At 33.7% G+C, this 21,513-nt stretch overlaps 1 protein-coding gene across 18 annotated transcripts in view; it reads left to right on the forward strand.

The window, feature by feature from the left end:
- Window positions 1-21,513, forward strand: part of LOC135144269 (cell adhesion molecule Dscam1) — a 79,411-nt gene that overhangs the window by 19,217 nt on the left and 38,681 nt on the right. For 9 of the 18 annotated variants that reach the window (XM_064076251.1, XM_064076280.1, XM_064076273.1 and 6 more), the window contains exons 3-4: window positions 10,639-10,812; window positions 20,624-20,773. In XM_064076251.1, coding sequence (XP_063932321.1) covers window positions 10,639-10,812; window positions 20,624-20,773 — 324 coding nt within the window. Of the gene's footprint in view, window positions 1-2,284; window positions 2,447-2,475; window positions 2,644-10,638; window positions 10,813-20,623; window positions 20,774-21,513 lie in introns of all 18 variants that reach the window. The other 9 variants (XM_064076384.1, XM_064076359.1, XM_064076351.1 and 6 more) reach the window with 3 other exon arrangements.

Consider the following 21,513-nt stretch of genomic DNA (forward strand, 5'->3'; position numbering starts at 1 on the left):
TCTAACTAGTAATTTTACTGCTTGTCGTAAAAACGAATTTGGAAGACCATTCTTAATAATTTTACAACCATTTTACCGTTTAACGTTGAAGTAGAACTGTGGCCAAACTGGTGATAAGCTTTGATAAATTTTTACGGTGCTTAGCTTCAAGGTGCTATAAACCTGTTTAGGTATACCTGAACGTTATTTTCTGTCCGCTAAAATTTTATCAGAAGTTGGACGGCACAATAATAGCAGACTTACTGACGACAAAAATATATTGTGGAGTTTTTCAGATTCTATAAGATTATATGATACCACTAAAAACTAGTAATGGGGAATAATAATCCCTTTTGTTTGGTTGGTTACCGGCACGAGTATACAGTCATAAATCAATATTTTGTACCAACATTTTGCCAACGTCCGGCATAATTGTTTATTTCTGTCTACCGTCGAAAAAATTTACAACTGTCGGTTTGTTTTGTTAAGTACTCCACTGCTCCATTGTTGGCTTCACAATACCCTAATTTTACAACTATATAATCTGGCAGAAATAGGAAAACTATATATAATAGTAATGGTTTATTAATGCCAAGCATTTACAATAAAAAACGAGTTTTATAAACATTTGACATTAGGCAAAAATTTGAAAGTACGTCTCTGGCACTGGATTCTACCTGCTACCGAAACAGTGTCATTTACGATTTGTTGCTATTATACTATCCTCAAAGATATTTGGCGTTTATGGCTTTGACGTTTAAAGTACTTTACAGCCGACCCTTCATAAAACTTAGTAAATGTAAACCATGCGACGTGCCAGGGACGGTCGAGACGCGAAGGACCGGACTCAGAGTAATTTTGTTTGTTAAAATTTTTAAAAATTATTGTCTTATATTAAATAGTGACAAATAAATAAAAAAAAATAATAACAGGCCATTTAATTAGTATTTTTGTAACAATTTATTTTTAAATACTTTTCGAAATATTGTAGCAAAAAATTTTTGTAAGTAGAAATGCGGTTTGTAGCAGAAGCTACAAAACACAGTGCCTTCTTGAAGAATAAATTCAGGAAAAGATTTAATCTATAAATTAATTTGAGTTATCTTCGACATATTGACACACGTGTACTGTTTTAAATGCTTTCAAAGCAAACTCAAGTTGAAAAGTAACAGGATAACGTCTCAAACATACTTTTAATACACTTAAATAACGGAATTTCCGAAAATAATAAGGGACCGGATTTAAGTCGTTAACCACTTCCAAGAAATACTTCTCAAACAATATAATCCTTAATGCTTGTACCTACCTCGCTTCGGAGCGAATTTGACACAATTATTAGAAGTGTTACACACTCGAAAATTTGAGAAACAATATAAAATAGATGCTATGGCGTGAGATCGTGGATTTAGGGTGATTAGACTTCCGCCGTACCATTGTATATTTAACCCCATCGAACTAATCTGGTCGCAAATGAAAAATAATATAAGAAGGAATAATACGGCACCAAAATTTAGTAGTGCAACAATTGACATAATTAGGGAAGAAGCTTCCAAAATAACTGCCGAAATGTGGGCCAATTGTGTACGACATTCCACAAAAGAAGAAGACCAGTACAGGGCACGGTTGATAACACCGTTAATTATTAATTTAGAAGAGTCGAGTGATGATGACAGTGACTATTTCGATCAATAAATAAGCAGTAGTAGTTAATAAGTAAATAGTTGTGCTGTAATAAAAAATGATTGAGTACAAAGTTAATTTGTTTTTACTTAAAATAAAAAACTCGAAAGGCGCAGTTGTCGGTAAATGCAAAACTCAGTCCTGCCCTGTGCTTTTACCAGAAAAGGTCTTTTCAGGTAGGTATCAGTGAGCGGGTTTAAGACATCCGGTTGTGACGGCCTATTGAATTATAATGGGAGTCAAATTGGTGTGAAGTCATAAACGCCAAATACGTTTGAGGATAGTATACCGGTATCAGAAGACAATAAAATTTTAGTGGATGCAAAAATAAAGTTCTGAGAACACCAAATTTCATACGAACCTATTTGAATTTACATTCACCGAAGGATAATTAAATCAGCATTAAAAGTTAACCTTCTCTGTCAACAACAAAATATTATGAAGATTGTTTACATCGTTTTTACTGAAAAAAGATTGAGAACCGCAATTTAAGACTTATTCATACTTACTTGTTCGGATAGAGAAAAAGCGGTATCGAAAACAACATGTTTGTGTTTATTGCGCGTGAAACCCTAAAACTATTGTTTAACCTGCGAATTATAATGGTATTTCGTAACCTTTCCAGTGGTCAACCAGTTTTACAAAGCGGAGATCTTGACGGAGTACGTAATTCGTGGAAACACAGCCGTTTTGAAGTGTAGTATCCCGTCGTTCGTCGCCGATTTCGTGTTTGTAGAGTCATGGATCGACGATAGCGGAAACGTTATGAAAGCTTCGAATGATTATGGTAATTCAGACGGCTTTTTCTTGTCGTAGTTGTCGCCCAGTACTATGTGACCGAGGCCGAGAACGAATACGTGATTAGGGGTAATGCTGCTGTTATGAAATGCAAGATTCCGAGTTTTGTTGCCGATTTTGTCCAGATCGATGCCTGGATTGCGGACGATGGCCAAGTTCATAAGTACAACGACAACGAAAATTACGGTACTTAGTTGAAAACCAGTGAAGACCTAAAATCCTTTTATCCGTCCTAGATGCTATTCTTTTGGGGTGTCGAAGTTAATATAGGGTTGGGTGTCATTGCGTGTTTTCCTGTTTGTTTTCGCAGGTTGTCGTCGCTGTGGTTCTAGATCTTGGTAAAAATCGTTGTTAGAATTATGTAGAAGTTTTAACTCAACGGGATTTCACATGGATATGGAGTCATTTGCCGTGATACATATTCATTTTGTTTTCTATGTTGTTTGCGATTAGCATTTTTATCTATACGTTTGCCGAAACAAGTACCATTTGAATATTCTAATGATCTGACGCTCTCTAGACACTATTCTTGTATTTTACTATTCGCTATATTATATAATACACGTTTATTTTTTTAAGTTCCATGGTACGTTAATAATTTAAGTGATTTTCTTGGTACGGTGTGTCGTTTTTTTTTTCAAGGAAATATTTTGATCTGTGATAATATGCTTGAAGTGACCGCATTTTTAAACAACGTATTAATGTTAAACAGTGTTTATTTATTATGGAAATAGTTGACCCAACAATGGTTTCTTAGCAAATAAGTACGTATGAAATGATTATATGCGGAACAATCGGCTTATATCCTTTTAATACAAATATGGAACCGGCGGTAGACGAATAACGAATATTAACAAGTGCAAACGTGAGGATTGGTGAGGTGAGTGCGATGGAAAAATTAAAAGTAACAAAAGGGCATAAGGAAGAAAAATTAAACATTAGACTACAGTACTCACACCAAGCAAGCACGTATAAACTATTGAAAATACATAATACGCAAATTTTAAAGCGTCACATGTCGTTTGTAAAAAATCGACGAAGGTTCCTACCTAAAAGGTTGTTCAACCATTGTTGGCCTAAAACACCCTTCTAAAACACCCTTAATAGGACCACAAAAATAATGTTTTGTCTACTGCTGAGGATGCTTCAATACCTCGTTTCTTTGTCAGGGCTTGCAAATTTGTTCTTGCTGAATCCCTTTCGCTACTGATGAATTTGGCCTTACGTACTAAAACTTTTCCAAGAGGTGGAAAACAGCCGGAATTATTCCTGTTGTTAAAAAAGTTGTCCACAACTTTTAAGCCAATCTCTATTATCTCAAATTTTGCTAAGGTATTCGAACACATCCTTTATCCAGTCATTTATAATAATGTTCGTCACCATATCGTTATGAATCAGCATAGTTTCATGAATTCCAGAGATACATTCATTATAACATATCTGGCGGTTTTTACTCAAGAAATCAGCGAGGTATTAGATCGACAAGGACAGGTTGATGTTACTTATTTGGACTTTTCTCCTGCGTTTGATAGCATATCTCATGCAATTTTTCTGCATAAACTTGACAATCTTGGAATCTCTTTTCTCTTTCTTGAACTTTTTAATGGTTTCTCCTCTCGTGAATTTATCTCAAGACCGGTGTTCCTTAAGGTTCAAATCTTGGCTCGCCGCTTTTCAACAATTTCCTTAATGATTTACTGTTATCTCTCAAATGCCCTAGTCTTGATTTTGTTGATGATATAAAAATTGGTCATATAATTTCGTCATTTAATAAATATTTTTATGTATCATATACGCGTAAATCCAATGTTATTGATACTTTTTATACTTCAAATGGTTGAACTTACAGCCGAAGTCAGTTGTTAGAGATCTTGGTATAACTTATCTTATGACTCTGAGCTCACTTTTAAATATCTTCATTGAAGATTTAAGTAATTTAGCAAATAAATCATTGGGTTTTATAATGCGCGTTTCTAAAGATTTTAGTAATCCTGGTCTTCTGAAATCTCTTTTCTTTGCATTTGTGCTGATTAAAATGGAATATGTCTCATTAATTTGGTACCCCATCTACACATGAAACAACATATGATGCTTGACAAGACAGAAAGAAAGTTTCTAAAATTTTCAAAATATTCTTATTCCAGTAGATGCACTGATCTGAACTTATTGTTACAACGCCATGAAATGTAGGTCCTTACGTCTAGAAGATATTTCCAGTGTGCTAAATTTTTGGTTAAATTGTTTCATAATAAAATTGATTGCCCCATTTTAGTCTCTAAATAAAATACAGTTTCATGTTCCACGTTTTTCAGCGAAATTTGCTATTAGCGTGCCAGTGCCAGTAGTAACTATTTTGTTTAAATGTGTTCATAAATTGATAGAGGATTTTTTTCTAATTTTGTATTTATTTTTCACTCTTACAATTTATGTTTCGTATTTAATTACGTAATTATCTTCTTTTTTCTTTCTCCGTTTGTAATTTTTCCTTTTTCCTTGTAATACTTTGTCCTGTAATTGGGGTCACCTGTTATTATATTATTATTATAATGAAAAGAACTGAAGTATTAAATTGAGGTAACACGACGTGTCTGCAACGTTTTAATTGTTAATTTAAGATCGTCCCAAGAATATTCATGATGGCATTTTTTTCACTAAAACAAAACAAAAATTGGCTTCTAAATTTTATTCAAAATACAAGTGCTTCTCACTGCCGCTTGAGGTTGTCGAATTTGTTATACGAAACTTGCATGGTTTCCTGCGTATTGCATTCATTTTTACACAAAGAAAAATAAAGTGTGTAATATTTTTAAGGTGTTGTTGATCTTTAAATGGTGTCCGTATAAATAAGTTCAGTCATATAGCATAATAGCATGAATTTTAAACGTCGCTGCAGCATCACTATGTGTTTGGTGAAACTAAGGAACGCGGAAATGCTTTGAAATAAAACAGACAATAATGCAGCCGCGGCAGCAATTTTTTAGTTTAAGTAGAAAACAGAACATTTTTTGAATGGGTGTAAAGTGAAGAAACATCAGAATATTGTACCCCTTTTATTATCTTGACGGTGTACCTATTTGTAAAAACTGTTAACACTTATATCAACATTGTTGGTAAATCGTTTCCTTTTCTAGAATTACACTCATCAGGATACAGCTGTTGTGGGGTCGAGGCTTTTATTACTTCCATCAAGAAGTTTATTATTTCTTGTACTCCCCCTTCACTCTAGAGAGAAAACATTTTCCATTGAAAAAATAATTAATATTAATAATTCAGGCATTCTCCAAGTCGGTTATTCTTCATTCCTTCAAGTTTTTTCGCACCTTCGCAACCACCCACTTTTCTCTCTCGTAAACAACATTACGGAAAATTTCACTTTCATACAAAATTCTTGACGCTAATTCTTTCAACGAAAGAAGACACTAATCTGACATGAAACACAATATCGTGGCTTCATCGCTAATGAAAACAATCTTAGAGACCCTGAACCCATCAGCTAAATATGTGTGCCATGTGTTCTTTTTTCATCTCCTCTCCGGGAGACGTAATCTAAAACCGCGCTCCATTTACAATATCTGCAGCGGCAATTAAGATTTGATTTTTTTCTTAATTTAAACTGCTGGTTACCGTTTTTCCGTTTGGTCTTAGTTGTAGCGCAGTCGTACGAGGTGGAGGCGGACAACGAGTATGTGATTCGCGGCAACTCTGCGGTGATGAAATGTGAAGTCCCCTCGTTCGTTTCGGATTTCGTCGTCGTCGAAAACTGGCAGGATTCCAATGGAGACTCTTATTTGCCCGGAGACGACTACGGTAAACGTCAGGAAACGTCTGGAAACCCTGCTTCCGATCCCCTACACGTATACATTCCATGATCCAAAATTATACCGCTGCGTGTACATAATGATTTTTTTAAAGTCGATGAGGTTCGATGCCGCAAAGCGGCGATTTCGCGAAATGGAGTGAAAGAACATCGAATTCACGATTTAGGGTGGAGAGTCTATAGATATAGAACGGTATGAAGTGGTTGGTTTCGGCATGAGTTGGTGCTTTTTCGACACAAAGCAACATCTTGATAGCTCGTAGGAAGGGAGAGCTTCATGATCGGGTTATCTCTGATGGCATTGTTTTTGGAATTTATGAGTGTGTAAACAAAGCCGACGACTAGCAGCGTTTCTTCTTATAGTGTATTGCTTATGATGTGATAAGTCGCTTATTTGTTGAATTTGTGGGTATTTCATGGCTAAAATGTATTTGATTAGCTTAAATTATAACCATGCTAATTCGTCTGTGAATCACTTCTAGGATAAATAAATTGACCGACCTGACCTACAAAAGAAAAAAAATCTATTACAAAAGTCGTGTTTTTTGGCACAGGAAAAAAATATGACGGAAATTCTGAAAATTCCCTATTGTAATTCGTTAATTATTCGAAAAATAAATACATGATGTTTTTAAGACAGCATCTTAAATTTGTTTAAATAAAAATTAGTGATGAAATGAAACAAGGTTCGAGATTCTAAAATTACAACATATTGATTGTCCGCTGTTATTTTATAATCTTAGTCTCTGATCTAGTCTACTTGCTGCTGACTTACCGTAATCAGCATGATCAGACTGTTCGAGAAACCTATATACAATTGAACTGCTTCATAAATTTTAGGAATTATTAATTCGTTTAAAGGTAATAACTTTATTATAGTGTCAACTAAACAATGTGGAACTACATACACATACAATTGAGACAACTAAAAACAAAGTTGGTGTAAAGTTATTTAGACACGTAGGTAATTTATAAGGTAGTTTCTGTATGTTTTATTTGCATCCTGCTAATTTCATGTTTTCTCGTCATGTTTCATTCTAGGCGCTAGAATATGAGAAAAATGGGCCCGTCATTTTTGTTTGTATGTTGACTACTGGCAGTTTTACTAAACAGATAATCTCCGAAATTACTAGACTAAAAATTGTGGAATTTTAGGTGTGTAATATGATTATCGTGCGGTTGGTAAAATGCTGAGCAAAATTTATTTGATCATCCCTACCCAACATTTGGTAACGTCATTTTAAAGTGCTGCTAAGTAAATTTTGTCCCCTATTTAAGATGTGTATTCGGTGATTTTTTAAATTTCTATTCTAGTAGCCCATGATACTTATGTCAACAATGAAATGTGTTTCGTAACTTGGACTAATTTTGGGTTGCCTGTACATCTAGCGTCATTTATAAAAAGTTAGGGCATTCAAAGTTGATGTCATCAAGATTTCAAATGTTCTAAAAAACCATACAAAATCTTTTACAATAATTGCTCGAAATGTTGATTCCCAGCTTTTAAACACAAACTGACTGTTAGTTTTATATTTTCGAACACTCAGACAAGAATCTGGGGTTATTCGTTTACACTCTTTTCGAATTCGGGCTATTAAGTCGTCGATTATATGCATCGGTTGTTTAAAGATGGTAACGTCGTTTTTGCTGTATGAGCTGTTGTGCTGTCATGTTGAAAAAAGCCAGTTTGAACTTCCTCAGAATCAAGTTGGTAATGAATTCCTGCAGCATATTCTGGTATCGCGCAGCTGTAATTGATTCTTCAAAGAAAATGGGTCCATAGAACGTCTCCTAGAAACAGCATTTTTTTCTGCATGTAGAGGCGTGTCTTGAAAATAATTAGATTAAAATTATTCTTTATTGAAGTTGAAAAGTTCTCGAATACCCTTGATTCAGTTACAAACGAAATGTAATCTCAAATTACAGATTTTTGCTAAAAACCGAGAAAACTATAGGGTTAACAAAACGACATATGCAAACAACCAAAACAAGATAGAAGTTACGTTTATGTTGGCTGTGGCTACGATGCTAGCTGTTACCTGCAACCCAACATACACCCTTCAAGTTACGCAGCAAGTTTCATTACTGACGTAAGCGTCGTGAGTAACTAGAGCAAAAATTAAAAAAATTATCCGGTATAATGGGTTCCTATAGCTGTCGTTGTGACTTTATGGGTGTAACTTTTTAGAAAAAGAGTGAAAATTGCATACAAGGAAAATTTGCATTAGCTTCAGAAACTGCAAATAAGATTTCTTTGAAAACTACAAAACCAACTTTTTTGAAATTTTAGAAAGATGCTAGCATTGATTTTTTATAATAGTAGTAATAATATTTATTGACAGTCCATGGCAATCAGTTACAAAGCAGTAGGATATTTTAAAAAATCCTACAAATTAAAATTCTTTCCGCAAAAAGTTAATTTACTTAAGCGACAATATGGTAGAATTTAAACCATACAACTTCGTATAAAATATAATACTCAAAAGGTGTAGGAACGACTACAATGATTTGAAACCTGTCACTAAACTAGTTTAACAACTGGAGAACTGTCAATAACTTAATAAATAGGTAAAATAAGCTAAAATTACTTCGTCACCAGAATAAAAAATTGGTCGAAGGTTATTTTGACAGAACTTCGCTCGTATCTAAAAACAGTCGAACAAATAGGGCTTCTTCAAAAAATTATAAAGTTTAATTTTGAAATATTTAATGATAAACCCCATAAATCAAAATAAAGATACGTGTGGACTAATTAAGTAAAGGTATGCGTATGTTTCAAGTGAATTTTTTCGTAACAAAATTTTGTGATGACGTCATCAACATTTTATGGAAGAGATATATCCATTTGCATAGGTACAGTGTATTAAAAACTATGAATTCATTGATAAACCATAAGTAAAGAGTTATAATATTTTGCATATTTTAGACAAGATTTATTCAGCAAAATTTTGAGATGACGTCATCAATTTTTTTGGAAGGACGTATTCAATATGCTTACGACAACCGTAACCGTAATATTTCAGAGCATTCAATTTTGCCATTTCAAAGTTAAATTGTAAAATGTTGTTCTACAAATGTGATTTTTTTCCAAGGTAATTCTTCAACACGGATTCATAAATTACACAGGCAAGAGTATCTTATTTTATAAAATTTAAATAATAAATTTAGTATGGTAAATTTTGGAGATGACGTCATCCCATTGTTGGTGGGGATGATTAGAGATTATATATAGAATTTCACAACAGTCGATCCAGTAGCTTTGGAGATTATCTGTCTAATAAAAATTGACACAGACGATATACAGACAGACGAACGGAAACGGGAGATATACTTTTTCTTACTCTAGGGGTCATAAAACGTCGAGAAAACCAGAAAGCAGCGATTCGTCGGGTGGGTCCTATTAGAATACTTGCTTAGCTTACGCTCAGGAAGTAAAATATTAATTTTAAAATAAGAAAAATTAACAAACCTCTTTTGTATATCTCTTATGTTCTCAATTATGTTAACGTAAATTTTTAAAAACATCTATAATTCCACAAGAATCACAAGAACCGTAGTTTCGGACATCATCTATCTAATAAAATGGCCAATAGACAACAGATCAACAGACGAAGGCGGAAAGACCTACTTTCATATGTTGCAAGAACCATGAAACGTCAAGAAAACATGAATTACAATATGTACTCCCCTAGTTTACGCTCAAGAAGTAAAAATTGAAATTTTATTTTGTTATAATAAAGAAACATATTGTTGTTCCATTAAATTTTTGTAACTTTATATTATTGTCACCCCAACGGATAACATCAGTTTAATATGTAAAATAAAGCTTTTAAGGTGTCCTATAGAGATATTTTGGCTTTCAAATTTTTTTAACTAATAATAAACATATTGTATCATTTGGCACGTTAGTTTATATTCATTTTGTACGCGGTATAGGTCGTATTTTAAGGAAAGTATAAACTTAGGTATCTCTAAAAAATTTCTGAGAGGTGCTGAATGTTTCTTCGTTGGGGATTGCTTTTGATCAGACAGCGGTGAGACCATTTTAATTTTTAATTTTTTCGTTTTTTTTTCCTGTGTGGTTTATTTATTTCTGTGCTGTAAACGTACAAATAATTAACTTCCCATGCCAGCATCAAAAACAAGAATGCTAAAAATAAATCACAACCGTAAATACGTTAAATATTGGAGACTGAAGCGATTATCCTGTTTACAAGGAGTACATTTAATAGTTGATGGCAAATTAATTTAGTTAAATCAAACATTTTGGCCACAAAGACCCACAGACTGATCGATAAGGTCGATACAGGGAACACGTTAACTCAATTACTTATCTCCAAGCTAGAACAAGTCTCTGTTTGCAGTCGTGAAGCAGTTCTACCAAAGTCGCGTGATCGACGAGTTCGTTCTCAAAGGAAACACAGGCATCCTGAAATGCCTCGTCCCCAGCTTCGTCACAGACTTCGTCCAGGTCGATGCCTGGGTGGCCGACGACGGCATCGTCTACGAATACGACCCGAATTTACCCCAAGTGCAGGGTAATTGCCAATCGGAACGTGAAAAGCAGCACCCTCCTCCCAATTCAGCCCCGAATATCGCTCGCTATTAAGTTTCCTTTCGATTGTTCCAGTGGTTAATCAATATTACGAAGCTCAAGTTTACGACGTGTTCGTTATCAAGGGGAACACGGCTGTGTTCAAGTGTCAGATACCGTCTTTCGTCTCCGATCATGTGGACATTATTTCCTGGCAGGACACGGCTAACAACAAATTTCTGCCTCCCGTTGACGATTACGGTATCTAGCTTGCATTCACTGCGTACTTTTTACGCGAAACTCCACCTGTTGATCCTTCAGTCCAATGCACTCTCCATCCAGCTCCTGGCGATTGACGTACGTGGCAAAACACCGATTCGATTCACCGATCGAATCTGGAGGGGTCGGTGCGAATTTATTCTGAACGGACGATCAAAAGTTTTCCGCGAGGCTGTTCCGTTGAAGTCATTGTAACATGTTATAAATATAGCGGTAATGAGCATCCGGGAAAGTTCCAGTGGGCTGTATGCGGTCGTTATTTGCGATAAAGAAAATGTCAAAAGTGACGGAAAATTTCAAATTGCCTAAATTTTAATTCGTGGCTTTTTGGCTTAATACTGCCCACAAAACTCTGAACATCACACACCACCATGGACTCTACTCCTATTATTATTTATTAGTTCACAATTATTAGTTATCAGTTGATTAGCGTAATATCTATTTTTTATGGTATAGTCGAACTTCCATAAATCGAATCTTCGAGTTACAGAAATTTAGAATTAAAAAAAATTAAAACAAACTATTAGAAACTGAGTTTTATTATTATTTATCCTTACAATTTTTATGTTAATTTAATTTTCTTTGTATGAATTATATACAAGCTGTTCTAAAAATGACGCGTACGTAAGGCTCTAAAGTACTTCAAAAAGTGGTGAAACCAATGTACGTTTTATTGTGAATTTAATTGACAATCTAAAATTCCGATCAAAACAGTAAAAAATGATCGTAGTCTAGCAAATTATTAGTAAATTAATTAATTATTTAACTTAGTCTATTAGACATACAGTTCATTAAAAGAAATCAGAATTACGAAGTTAATTCTTCAACTGTCAAGTTCAATATTTTCAAATATTTGGTTCAGGGATTTTGTAACAATTTTATTTTTCGACTTCTTCAAATCCTTCTTAACAACGTACCATCGAGCTCTTGCGTCATTTTTGGGACAGCCTGTATAATTAGTTTCTAAATTTTGACGCATGGGCTTTTTGGACATTTCTGCCTGTGTTGCAGCTAATTTCACACTATGAATTGTCGATTACCAAAAAGTCAATAAAATACATATCTCTTACATTATAAATATCCAAAAAAATGTTTAATTTTACTTCAAGATAAAATTTGTCAAGACAATCTTCCTCTATGGTATTAATTTTTTATTTCAGTTCTACTGATAGAATATTATCGTCAGAATCATAAAAGTTGTGCTTTCGAAAAGCAGTCTTTTTAAGGCTGGCGTCTGGTTCGGTTTAGCCCTATACTAAATACATTGAAAACATCGTCGCGGTTTCCGGAGTTGCATTTTAAAAATATGAGATATATCGCTTTAAAAAAATTATATTTCGAATTAACAAACTTCAGTCCAGGGGACCTCCATATTAATATTCATATCTAGTATGCAGTTTTTACAAAAAAAAATTATAAAGTTGAACAACTTTTACATCACATTTTAACCGGCACATTAATGCATTTTTTTACGAAGTGCTGAAGTTTTTTGCATTCTGAGATAGGAGGTCCCCTGGGGAAAAGTGTCAGCTTTCTTTTGATACCATTTATAATATTAAAAAATCCACGACTAAGGTAAATAACTCGCGAAAAGTCAAAATCTATTGAAACGAGAAATCGGCATTAAACGAGCTATGATGCGGTAGCAGAATACAGGTTTACTTAGATTCTGACTTGGTTGGAGATTTCAGTATTTTAAAAATGCAATTCCGGAAACTACGACGATGTTTTCAATGTATTTAGTATTGGGCGAAACCGAACCAGACGCCACCCTTAAGGCAGCAATTTTTCCACTAATGTCAGCATTCCATACTGACGATACAGTTTTTACGCATTCCAAACGATCAATTTTGGGTTTCTCATTGCAAGTTTCACAGCTACGTAACACATCTTTTTTAATTCTAGATCTATAATTTATACTGACTTATAAAGCTTTGATCTAAAGCTTTTAATTCTAATGTCGTGGGTAGGAGAAAGACCACTTTTATTCGACTAATAGAGGTTCGACATATAGAAGTTGGACTGTATTTTTAGAAATTGGTGCGTGAAAATATTGTTTAGTGTTATTCTTTTTGTGCTCTCAGTCTTCAAAAAAAAAACATCTTTCGTCAAGGTGGCAATGTTTCTTCTCAAATTTAAAAATTTTTGGCAAAACAAAATTCCATAGACTGTTTAAAACGACAGAAAATTAGAAATGAAAAAATGAGATGAAATACAAAAATGTTCGACGTCTAAAATTTGTCCACAAAAACCAATTTAGAAAATTTTAGAAATTTGAACTGTTTGTGAATTAAAATAAATAAATAAATGAAATAGACATGATTGTGCTGGGTCAAGTTGTCCGTAATGAGTTCAATCCAAATTAATTAAAACAAAAAATCAATCTGCGTTAATTCACACTGTAAGAAGTTCCGAAAAAGCTAAAAGTGAATCACTGATATACTCTAAAATTATTTTTAACTGTACAGAGTGTTCCATTTTTAAGGCGTTACAGACAACTTAGTTTTTTTAAATCAAATATTCTAGGCTTTATAACCAGATTATTTTTGAAATTCCGATGCGACTCTGCCACGTTATTTAAATTTTCTTGAATTGTTTTAGCAATGGAGGGTTCACAAAAAAATCTCAGTAGGGTTTTTTTTTAAATTTGTGTTACAATATTTTGTACCAGAATTAATGGTTTGCGTTTTGTTGTGGTACAAATAGAATTAAATATGCTTATAGAGGGTATATTTTTTTTTTTAATGACTACAATTTTCAAATATCGAATCTATTTCTGTCTATTTTATTCTGTATCTTATTCAATGTTTGTCCTTTCTCTATGTTTAAAATTGATAGTTACTGCAATTTTTTACTTGTTTAAGAAACGCATCGTCATATTGGAAGAATGAGATACAGTAATAAAATACAGGGTGTTCTATGCGAGAAAACTGAAATATCGATATTTGAAAATTGTAGTTTTAGAATTTTTTATAAACACTCTGTATATTAAAATTGTATTTAATTGGTACCACAACAAAGCGCATACCTTTATTTATCCCTCCACAAAATATTGTAACACAGATTTTAAAAATAACGCTATTGGGATTTTTTATGAACTTTCCCAAAAAATTTCAAGAAAATTGGAATAACCTGGCAACGTCGCATCGGTATTTCAAAAGTAAAGTATAATTATAAAGCCTAGGAATAGGCTAATGAGAATAATTATGTAATAACATACAGCGGGTTTCATTTAAAGAAACTAAGTTGCGTGTTACGTCTTAAAAATAGAACGCTCTTTATAATTAAAAATAATTTTAGAGTATGGTCCTCAAAGGACTTTACAACGGTACAACTTGGGTCTTTGGAGACCGCGTGCTTAGTGTTTTATATTAAAATGAAATTGAAAAGGTGAACAAAGGATTTGGAAGAAAATACAATACAAACAGAAGTATCTCGAAAGAATCACCAAATTATAATGTGATAAGTATGATGAGTTAAGTAATACCGCAGTTGTGAAAGAAAAACATTTGAATAGATTTAACAGAAAATTGGAAAAATTATAGAGTCTACGAAAGAGAAACGTAGTATTTGAACACTCAATAAATTCCATAACTTATACATAGTCAATATTATATGAAACATATATATAATCCAGATTGTGTTGTTCAAGAAAGCAATTCAACACTAAAAGTAAACTTAAAAAAAAGAAGATTCAAAAAAGCGAGTTTAATTCAAGTCAAGAAAAATTTGGAAAGGAAGTGAATCGATGGAAATAAAAAAAAATATATAAAAAAAAACTCGGTTGTCTGTAAAGTCGGTTTACTGACGATAGTTGAACGTGACAACGTCTTAAGAAAATACTGATGGAATGGTTTTGGGCTTTTGATTTTGAAGCAGCGATTATTGGCTGCGCGAATGGCGTTGCTAAAGTAAATGCTACAGCATCTTGAACATCCATGGGTTCACTCATTGAAGGTAAAGGCTTATTCGTAACATCCTCTGGTTTGTCAGGCTTTTTTTCCATGGTGCGTTTGTAAGCAGTTCTGCAAAATAAATCGTCGTTCGAAAGAATTTAAATAAAATTCTTAAAATATTATCGTTGTCACGTCAAAATTGACACTACATTCACTTTTCACTGCACTTGATACTCGACCAAAACATGTAAATGTACTATAATATAGCAGCTGTCCACGCAGACGCATCGCTCACTCAAGTAGGAGAGAGACGGATGGCGAACGCTGCCGAACGCGAAGGCCGATTGTGCCTCTTTGTCGCTCGTTCCGCGTTCTCGCTTGCACTTCAAGCCTTACATGGAACGTGACAGTAACGGTATGAGTCATGCTTTTTCGAGCGTGCAGCCGGCTCCATCGATTTATAAGACGTTATCACGTCAAAAAAAAAACAGAAAAACAGGCCCAAAGTAAAATTGAAAGATAAGTTCGTAGGTATTTTACAGCGGATCACACATAAAATTAAAAAAATACAAGCAACACAGACAGCTAGTTAGGTATTGAAATAATTTTGATTTGTCAATCTTACAATAGAAGGTCTTCCCAGGGATTTACTGCCTCCGGTGTGACGACCTTGTAAAAATTACCGCAAGTTAAGTAACAATTAAGCCATAACCACACTATATTTGGAGTAATCAATCAGATTATTTTTTTTTTCGGTAAAAAAATATAAACATTTCTGTTAAGTTTTATTCGATCTTCAGCCCGTTTTTTAACAAAGTGAATAATTTGGATCATCAGGCACATCTTCAAGACTAAAAAATTACGTTTAAATGAAATTGAACAGATTATCTAAATATTTTGAAATATTTTATAATCCTGTAAACTTGGAAGACACTTACGAATCGGATTCCACATTTCTATTTTCTGCGAATTTCGCAAAACTTGGAGAACTGAAATTCGCGTTACTTCAAATCAAAGAAATTCTAACCAACTGCAGTCAAATGTTGTCGAAAGCTTGTAAATTTAAAAACATCTACATAAACCGAAAAAACTGAAAGTGAAATAAATTTGAGGTAGCCAAAACACTGAAAATTGAAGATTCCTAATGAACAGAAGGATATGAAGATAATCTTTTTAATCACTTTAACAAAAATCTGAGTGAAATTACACAACAACAGCACTGTATTAAAATAATACGAAAAATAAAACTAACTAATTAATATTTTAGCAGTTAAAGAGTTGTGAGAAGTTGAAGGATACCATACATATTTCTAAAAAACTCTGGAAAAAATTGCTGGTCGTATTTTTATTTTTAACGAACATCAAAGATGAATAATTCACAATAAAGTTAGCACAATCAACAAGCACTATTGTTCTACATTCTATTAATAAAGCAGTAAATGAAGCATGCTGTTTTTCTGAATACGGTTTATCAATTTATTCAGTTGATCTATATTACTCATTTGAGACGCTAATGAAAACTTAATGTTTCAATAACGATTAATGAAATTGCTCACTCACGAAAATGACATATTGATTTTTTTTTTAATTTCGCTAAAATCTATTACCCTAGAAGATTAATGATTAATGTGATTATGATTGCCATCGTTCTCCCGAGTGACACAGCCTCGCAACCACCGTATTTTGATAACGCGGATTTCTATCGACGCCGCCCACGCAGGAGATCCACCTTCAAGTTTTCCAACCAACAGACCCTTCGATTGGCGTCTACAGGCAGCTCTACAAGGCTCCCACAATGAATATTTAATCGCAGTCGATTTTCTCCAGCATTTGCGTGTCTCATTTAATAATAATTACACCCTCTTTCATTACTTGAATGTTTAAGCATTGTTTCTTGTTATCTTGTTTGCTTTCCCAATTGTCGGTCATTAAGAAACTGACAGCGACTAATTTTTTCCAGTTGTTTCACAAACTTACAACGCTAATGTGATGGACGAGAGCGTCCTAAAAGGGAACACTGCCATCTTCAAGTGTCACATTCCCAGTTTTGTCAGCGACTACGTGTATGTCGTCTCCTGGCTGGAGGACGACGACAAGCACGAAATTGTCACCAAGGACGATCAGTACGGTGCGTTGAACGAGTCTTTAAATTAAATTCTTTTGTGTGTTTTGTCAATCTAACCTTTATCGACAAGATTCGCGAAGGCATCGACGCAAAGTTTCGTTTTTGAGGGGTTTGATCGAACGTGGTTTCTCGGAGACTGGATTTTTTTTGTCGGTTTGGCATTTTTTGATGATGGAAGACGTTACTTGGGCTACTGGAATTCCCGTCGCTTCCTCACCCTCTCCTTCTTAACCCCTCCACTTAACCTGCTTTTCCCGATAGATTTAATGAGCAGAGGCCGACTTCTAATGAACTCGGCGAAATGGAGCAAAATATATTGAATTAATAGTGGATTGTAGGGATAATTAAAAGCTGGCCTCTTCAAATACGTAATTCAAGTGAGCGAATGGCAGCAGCCAATAATGATGAAGTGTGTCAATATGGGCTGAAGTCAAAGCGCTGGATCATGAAATACAGTAAGATTAATTTCAGTTTACGCACATGTGGCTGCATTCATTGTGCCAACTAAGCAATTAAAAGTCCGACTTGTTGGCCACACACACGTCAGAGTTGTTGTTGAATAGAAATATTTTTTTATTTAAAAGTTTGGAAATTAAAAAGTTAAAGAATTCCGAATAGTCCTTTTCAAAGCTTTAATACAGAAGAAATTGCATTTCTCTGCTCCAGTGGCGGTTCGGCATCTTAGAGTTTGACGAGATCAACAATGCAAGTAAAGTTTGTCTACAATTATAAGAATTTTATGGACTCCCAAATTTAATTCGTTTTACAGCCCTGTTGTCAATTTTATTGTACAGCTGAAGAGCGTGGCGAACTCAGGTACAGAAAACATCGGCTTACTCCTGACAGGCTCTTTACCTGTACAATAGAATTGACGACAGGGTTGTAAAACGAATTAACGTTGGGAGTCCATAAAATTCTTATAATTCTGGACAAAGTTTACAACTGTTTTAAAGCAACTAAATAAGCAAGACGTCACCAAACAATTTGTCAGATATTTTTTCATTAAAGTGGAAAATCAAGCTTTGTTCAGTGAAAAAATACATTTACTTGAACATTACTGTGTATTAAAAAATGTACGTAAATAGATTGAAAGTTATTGGAATTGAAACAGTAGTCAAGACCAAGAGGTTTACGGCTCTAAACAGCATATCTTAATTTTTGTTTTCAATTATACGGAGTGTTCTGCTTTTGACTAACATACGACGCAGTCTCTTTTTTTAGGTACTGGGACGTCCTAATCATTTTACATATCTTAACTTGCCGCCTCTTAGGATTTACAAACGTATTTTACGTTTGAAATACTTATAAGATATTCTCAAGCTATTTTAGTTTCCTCGATTATTTTTGCAGTCCATCAAAAATACATTTTATGTTGCATTTAAAAGATAGAACACTCACTATAGTTGAAAATATATAATTGTACGTTAATTTCAATTTTAATGCTTTCAGTTACGTTTCAAAAATGGACGAAAATTGGCTTAAATTTTTATAGGGGAGGGGGAAAGGTTATTGAAAAATTTTGCTTTTGAGAAGTTTCCAAAAAATTCCGGGATATAGATTTCAAGGTGGTAATCCAAAAATTGCAAGATTTTATTTAATTGGCAATTCTGGAAAAATAGTAGGACTTATCGAAGAAATGAGGCCGAATTAACTTCTAGAGATCGAAATCTATAGGAAAATAACTTTAGTTAAATTTCGAAAATGGTCGAAAATTTGTCGAAAATTTTCATGGGGGAATGGGTGTCAAAAGATTTTGTTTTTGAAAAACTGGCCAAAAAATTTTGGGATATAGATTTTAACATGATGTTCCAAAAATATAACGTGTTTATGGTCCCAGAGATTTTAGAAAAGTTTGGTTTGGAAATCTTTTTTTTTTAATCCAAAAATTTCAATACATATTTCAATGGGCGATTCTAGAAGAATGGTAGGAGTTTTCGAAAAAATGAGGCCGAAACTAACTTTTGTGTCAATGTTTTTTGGGGACCCATGTATTAAAATTTTTTCAACTATACAGAGTGTCCTGTTTTTAAGGCGTAACATGCAACTTCGTTTTTTCAGATAGAATGCCCTATATATTTTTATTATGATTAAACCCTCCTTGGTTTGTATAACCATAAACCTTCAAAATTTCGATGCGAGTTGCCAAGTCGTTCCAATTTTTTTTATTTTTTTTTTTTTAACAAAAACGGATTCACAAAAAAATTGTATAGGGTTATTTTTAAAATGTGGATCAAAGTGTGTATTTTGTGCAGAAATAAATAAAGATATGCGTTTTATTGTGGTAGACTTAAATAAAATGGGGTTTCAATATACAACTGTCCTGTATTTTATTACTGCTTATTCTACTTTTTGTTCTCTTTTTTTTTTATGAAATATTTTCTGTTTTTCAAGTTGATAGTTATTGATTTTTTTTACTTTTTTAACGGATACGCTGACACAAAGAGGGAAAGAACAAAAAATAGCGTAAGGGGCTGTAATAAATTAAAATAGAATATAAGGTGTTCTATTTGAAAAAACTGAAATACCATGTTAGCTGATACTCTTGAAATCAACCAAGACGTTCTTCTATAAACCTGAGCTTGAAATTAGTTTAAATTGACTAAACAAACCCGAGTCTACAGTACATGTTAGACGTCGACTGTCTTAGCCGTAACTGGGATTGCTATTAATCTGACCCAAGTACAGATGGTTTACTTACGGCTATAATTAGTATCTCTAAAGTTATTGCTGGATATTGAACTAAATATAAAATTTGTTTAAAAAAAAAACACATTTGAAGGACATGTCTTACGGCTAAATTCAATATAGGATGTTTGGAAATAAGTCGTGGTAAAAAGATGCACAAAAGTTTACTGTAAATATTTGCTTTAAATTCACTGTTGGTGTGTTTGTGAACTGAACAAAAATTTATTGCTTCGACTTCCGTTTTTAAAGAAAAAATAATTGATAAATTCCCCCTGGAAAAACAAGTGGTAAAATAATTTGTTAATTTTCTAATGGACTTTAATTATCAAAAAGACTAATTAAAATGGCAAGCCAGAATGTATTAACACGAGTATGGATAGCCGAATCACTCATAAATTATTTTAGGTATTCCTAGTGAGTTCAGACTACCTCTGTTTGCGATACGATCTCTCAAACATTGTTCACCGTGTTGTGCTAAACGTACGTGGGCTGATAAAGATATAATTTGTACGTTATTTTCATGAAGCTAATTCTGTTTAGTATCTGAGCTCACATGGTGCTTTAGCCCCGTCAGTGTAAACTGAACTTAATTGCACGGTATATTAATACAAATGATTATGGTGAGACTCATTTTCCTTTCTTTCACTTTCTGTTTCTCTTCACATCAATGACACTTGAAGTACGTATTTCAACCCGCAAATATACTCTTCTAAATATTTCAACCGTCTTAATTTTCATCAAGTCTAAACCCATAATTTTCTACTTGTTGAAAATTAAGATCGTTGAATGATCTCATTACAAACCCTAATGTGTTTTCTTCGTGTGTTCAGATAGCAAATACCTCGTTTTGCCATCTGGAGAATTACACATTCGCGACGTCGGACCGGAAGACGGATACAAATCCTACCAATGCCGCACCAAACATAGACTTACCGGAGAAACACGACTTAGCGCCACGAAGGGTAGATTGGTCATCACGGGTAAGTGTTTTTTAATGTTGAATACAGCAAAGTGAGAATGCCACAAATTTTGGGAGAAAGTTAGATAAAAACGAAGTTACGCACTGAATATGAAACGAAGCGTTGACTGACAATGACCCCATAAAGATTATTTATTAGTTATTTCCTCTACGTTGTCAAACTTTTGAAGAAGGGTTATTAGTGTGCGTGAGGGCGTTTTAAAAAATTCAAAGCAGCCCACGCTGTTTTAGACTGCGATATTTCACAATCTGTTAGTTTCATTTATGACGTAAGGTTTTAATTAGTCGAGGCTAATTGATGCATGTACTTGTATCATATACTACAATTGAAAAAATTAGAACGATAATGGATGTATAAATAGAGCTGATCGATGTTTTGTCGAAGACGGTTAAGTCTGGCGGCTAACATTTCGAAAAATTGTGGCATTCTTACGAAGAGTGATAAAAAGTCAAACTGTTAAGCAACGATTACACAGTGCTTAGTATTCTATATAAGTAGTAATTCATTATAACGATCATTCACTTATGTGTGGTTTGACTTTTTATTATTCCCGTCATACTTCAACGGCCACTTGAATTCCCACACAAATCACATCTACAACTTCTGTTCCTTCTTCACTGTGTAATATATTCGAAAATGTTAATAAACGACCTTCCGAAAAACATTTGCAATCATACATATGGAGTGTGACAATAAATGTGTCAAGAATATATTACTAATATAAACATGCCAGTTTGCTT

This window comes from Zophobas morio, unplaced genomic scaffold (genome assembly GCF_036711695.1).
Source record: "Zophobas morio isolate AGI-343-1 ecotype UQ-CSIRO unplaced genomic scaffold, CSIRO_AGI_Zmor_V1 ptg000004l, whole genome shotgun sequence".
In the NCBI taxonomy this organism is placed as follows: Eukaryota; Metazoa; Arthropoda; class Insecta; order Coleoptera; family Tenebrionidae; genus Zophobas; species Zophobas morio.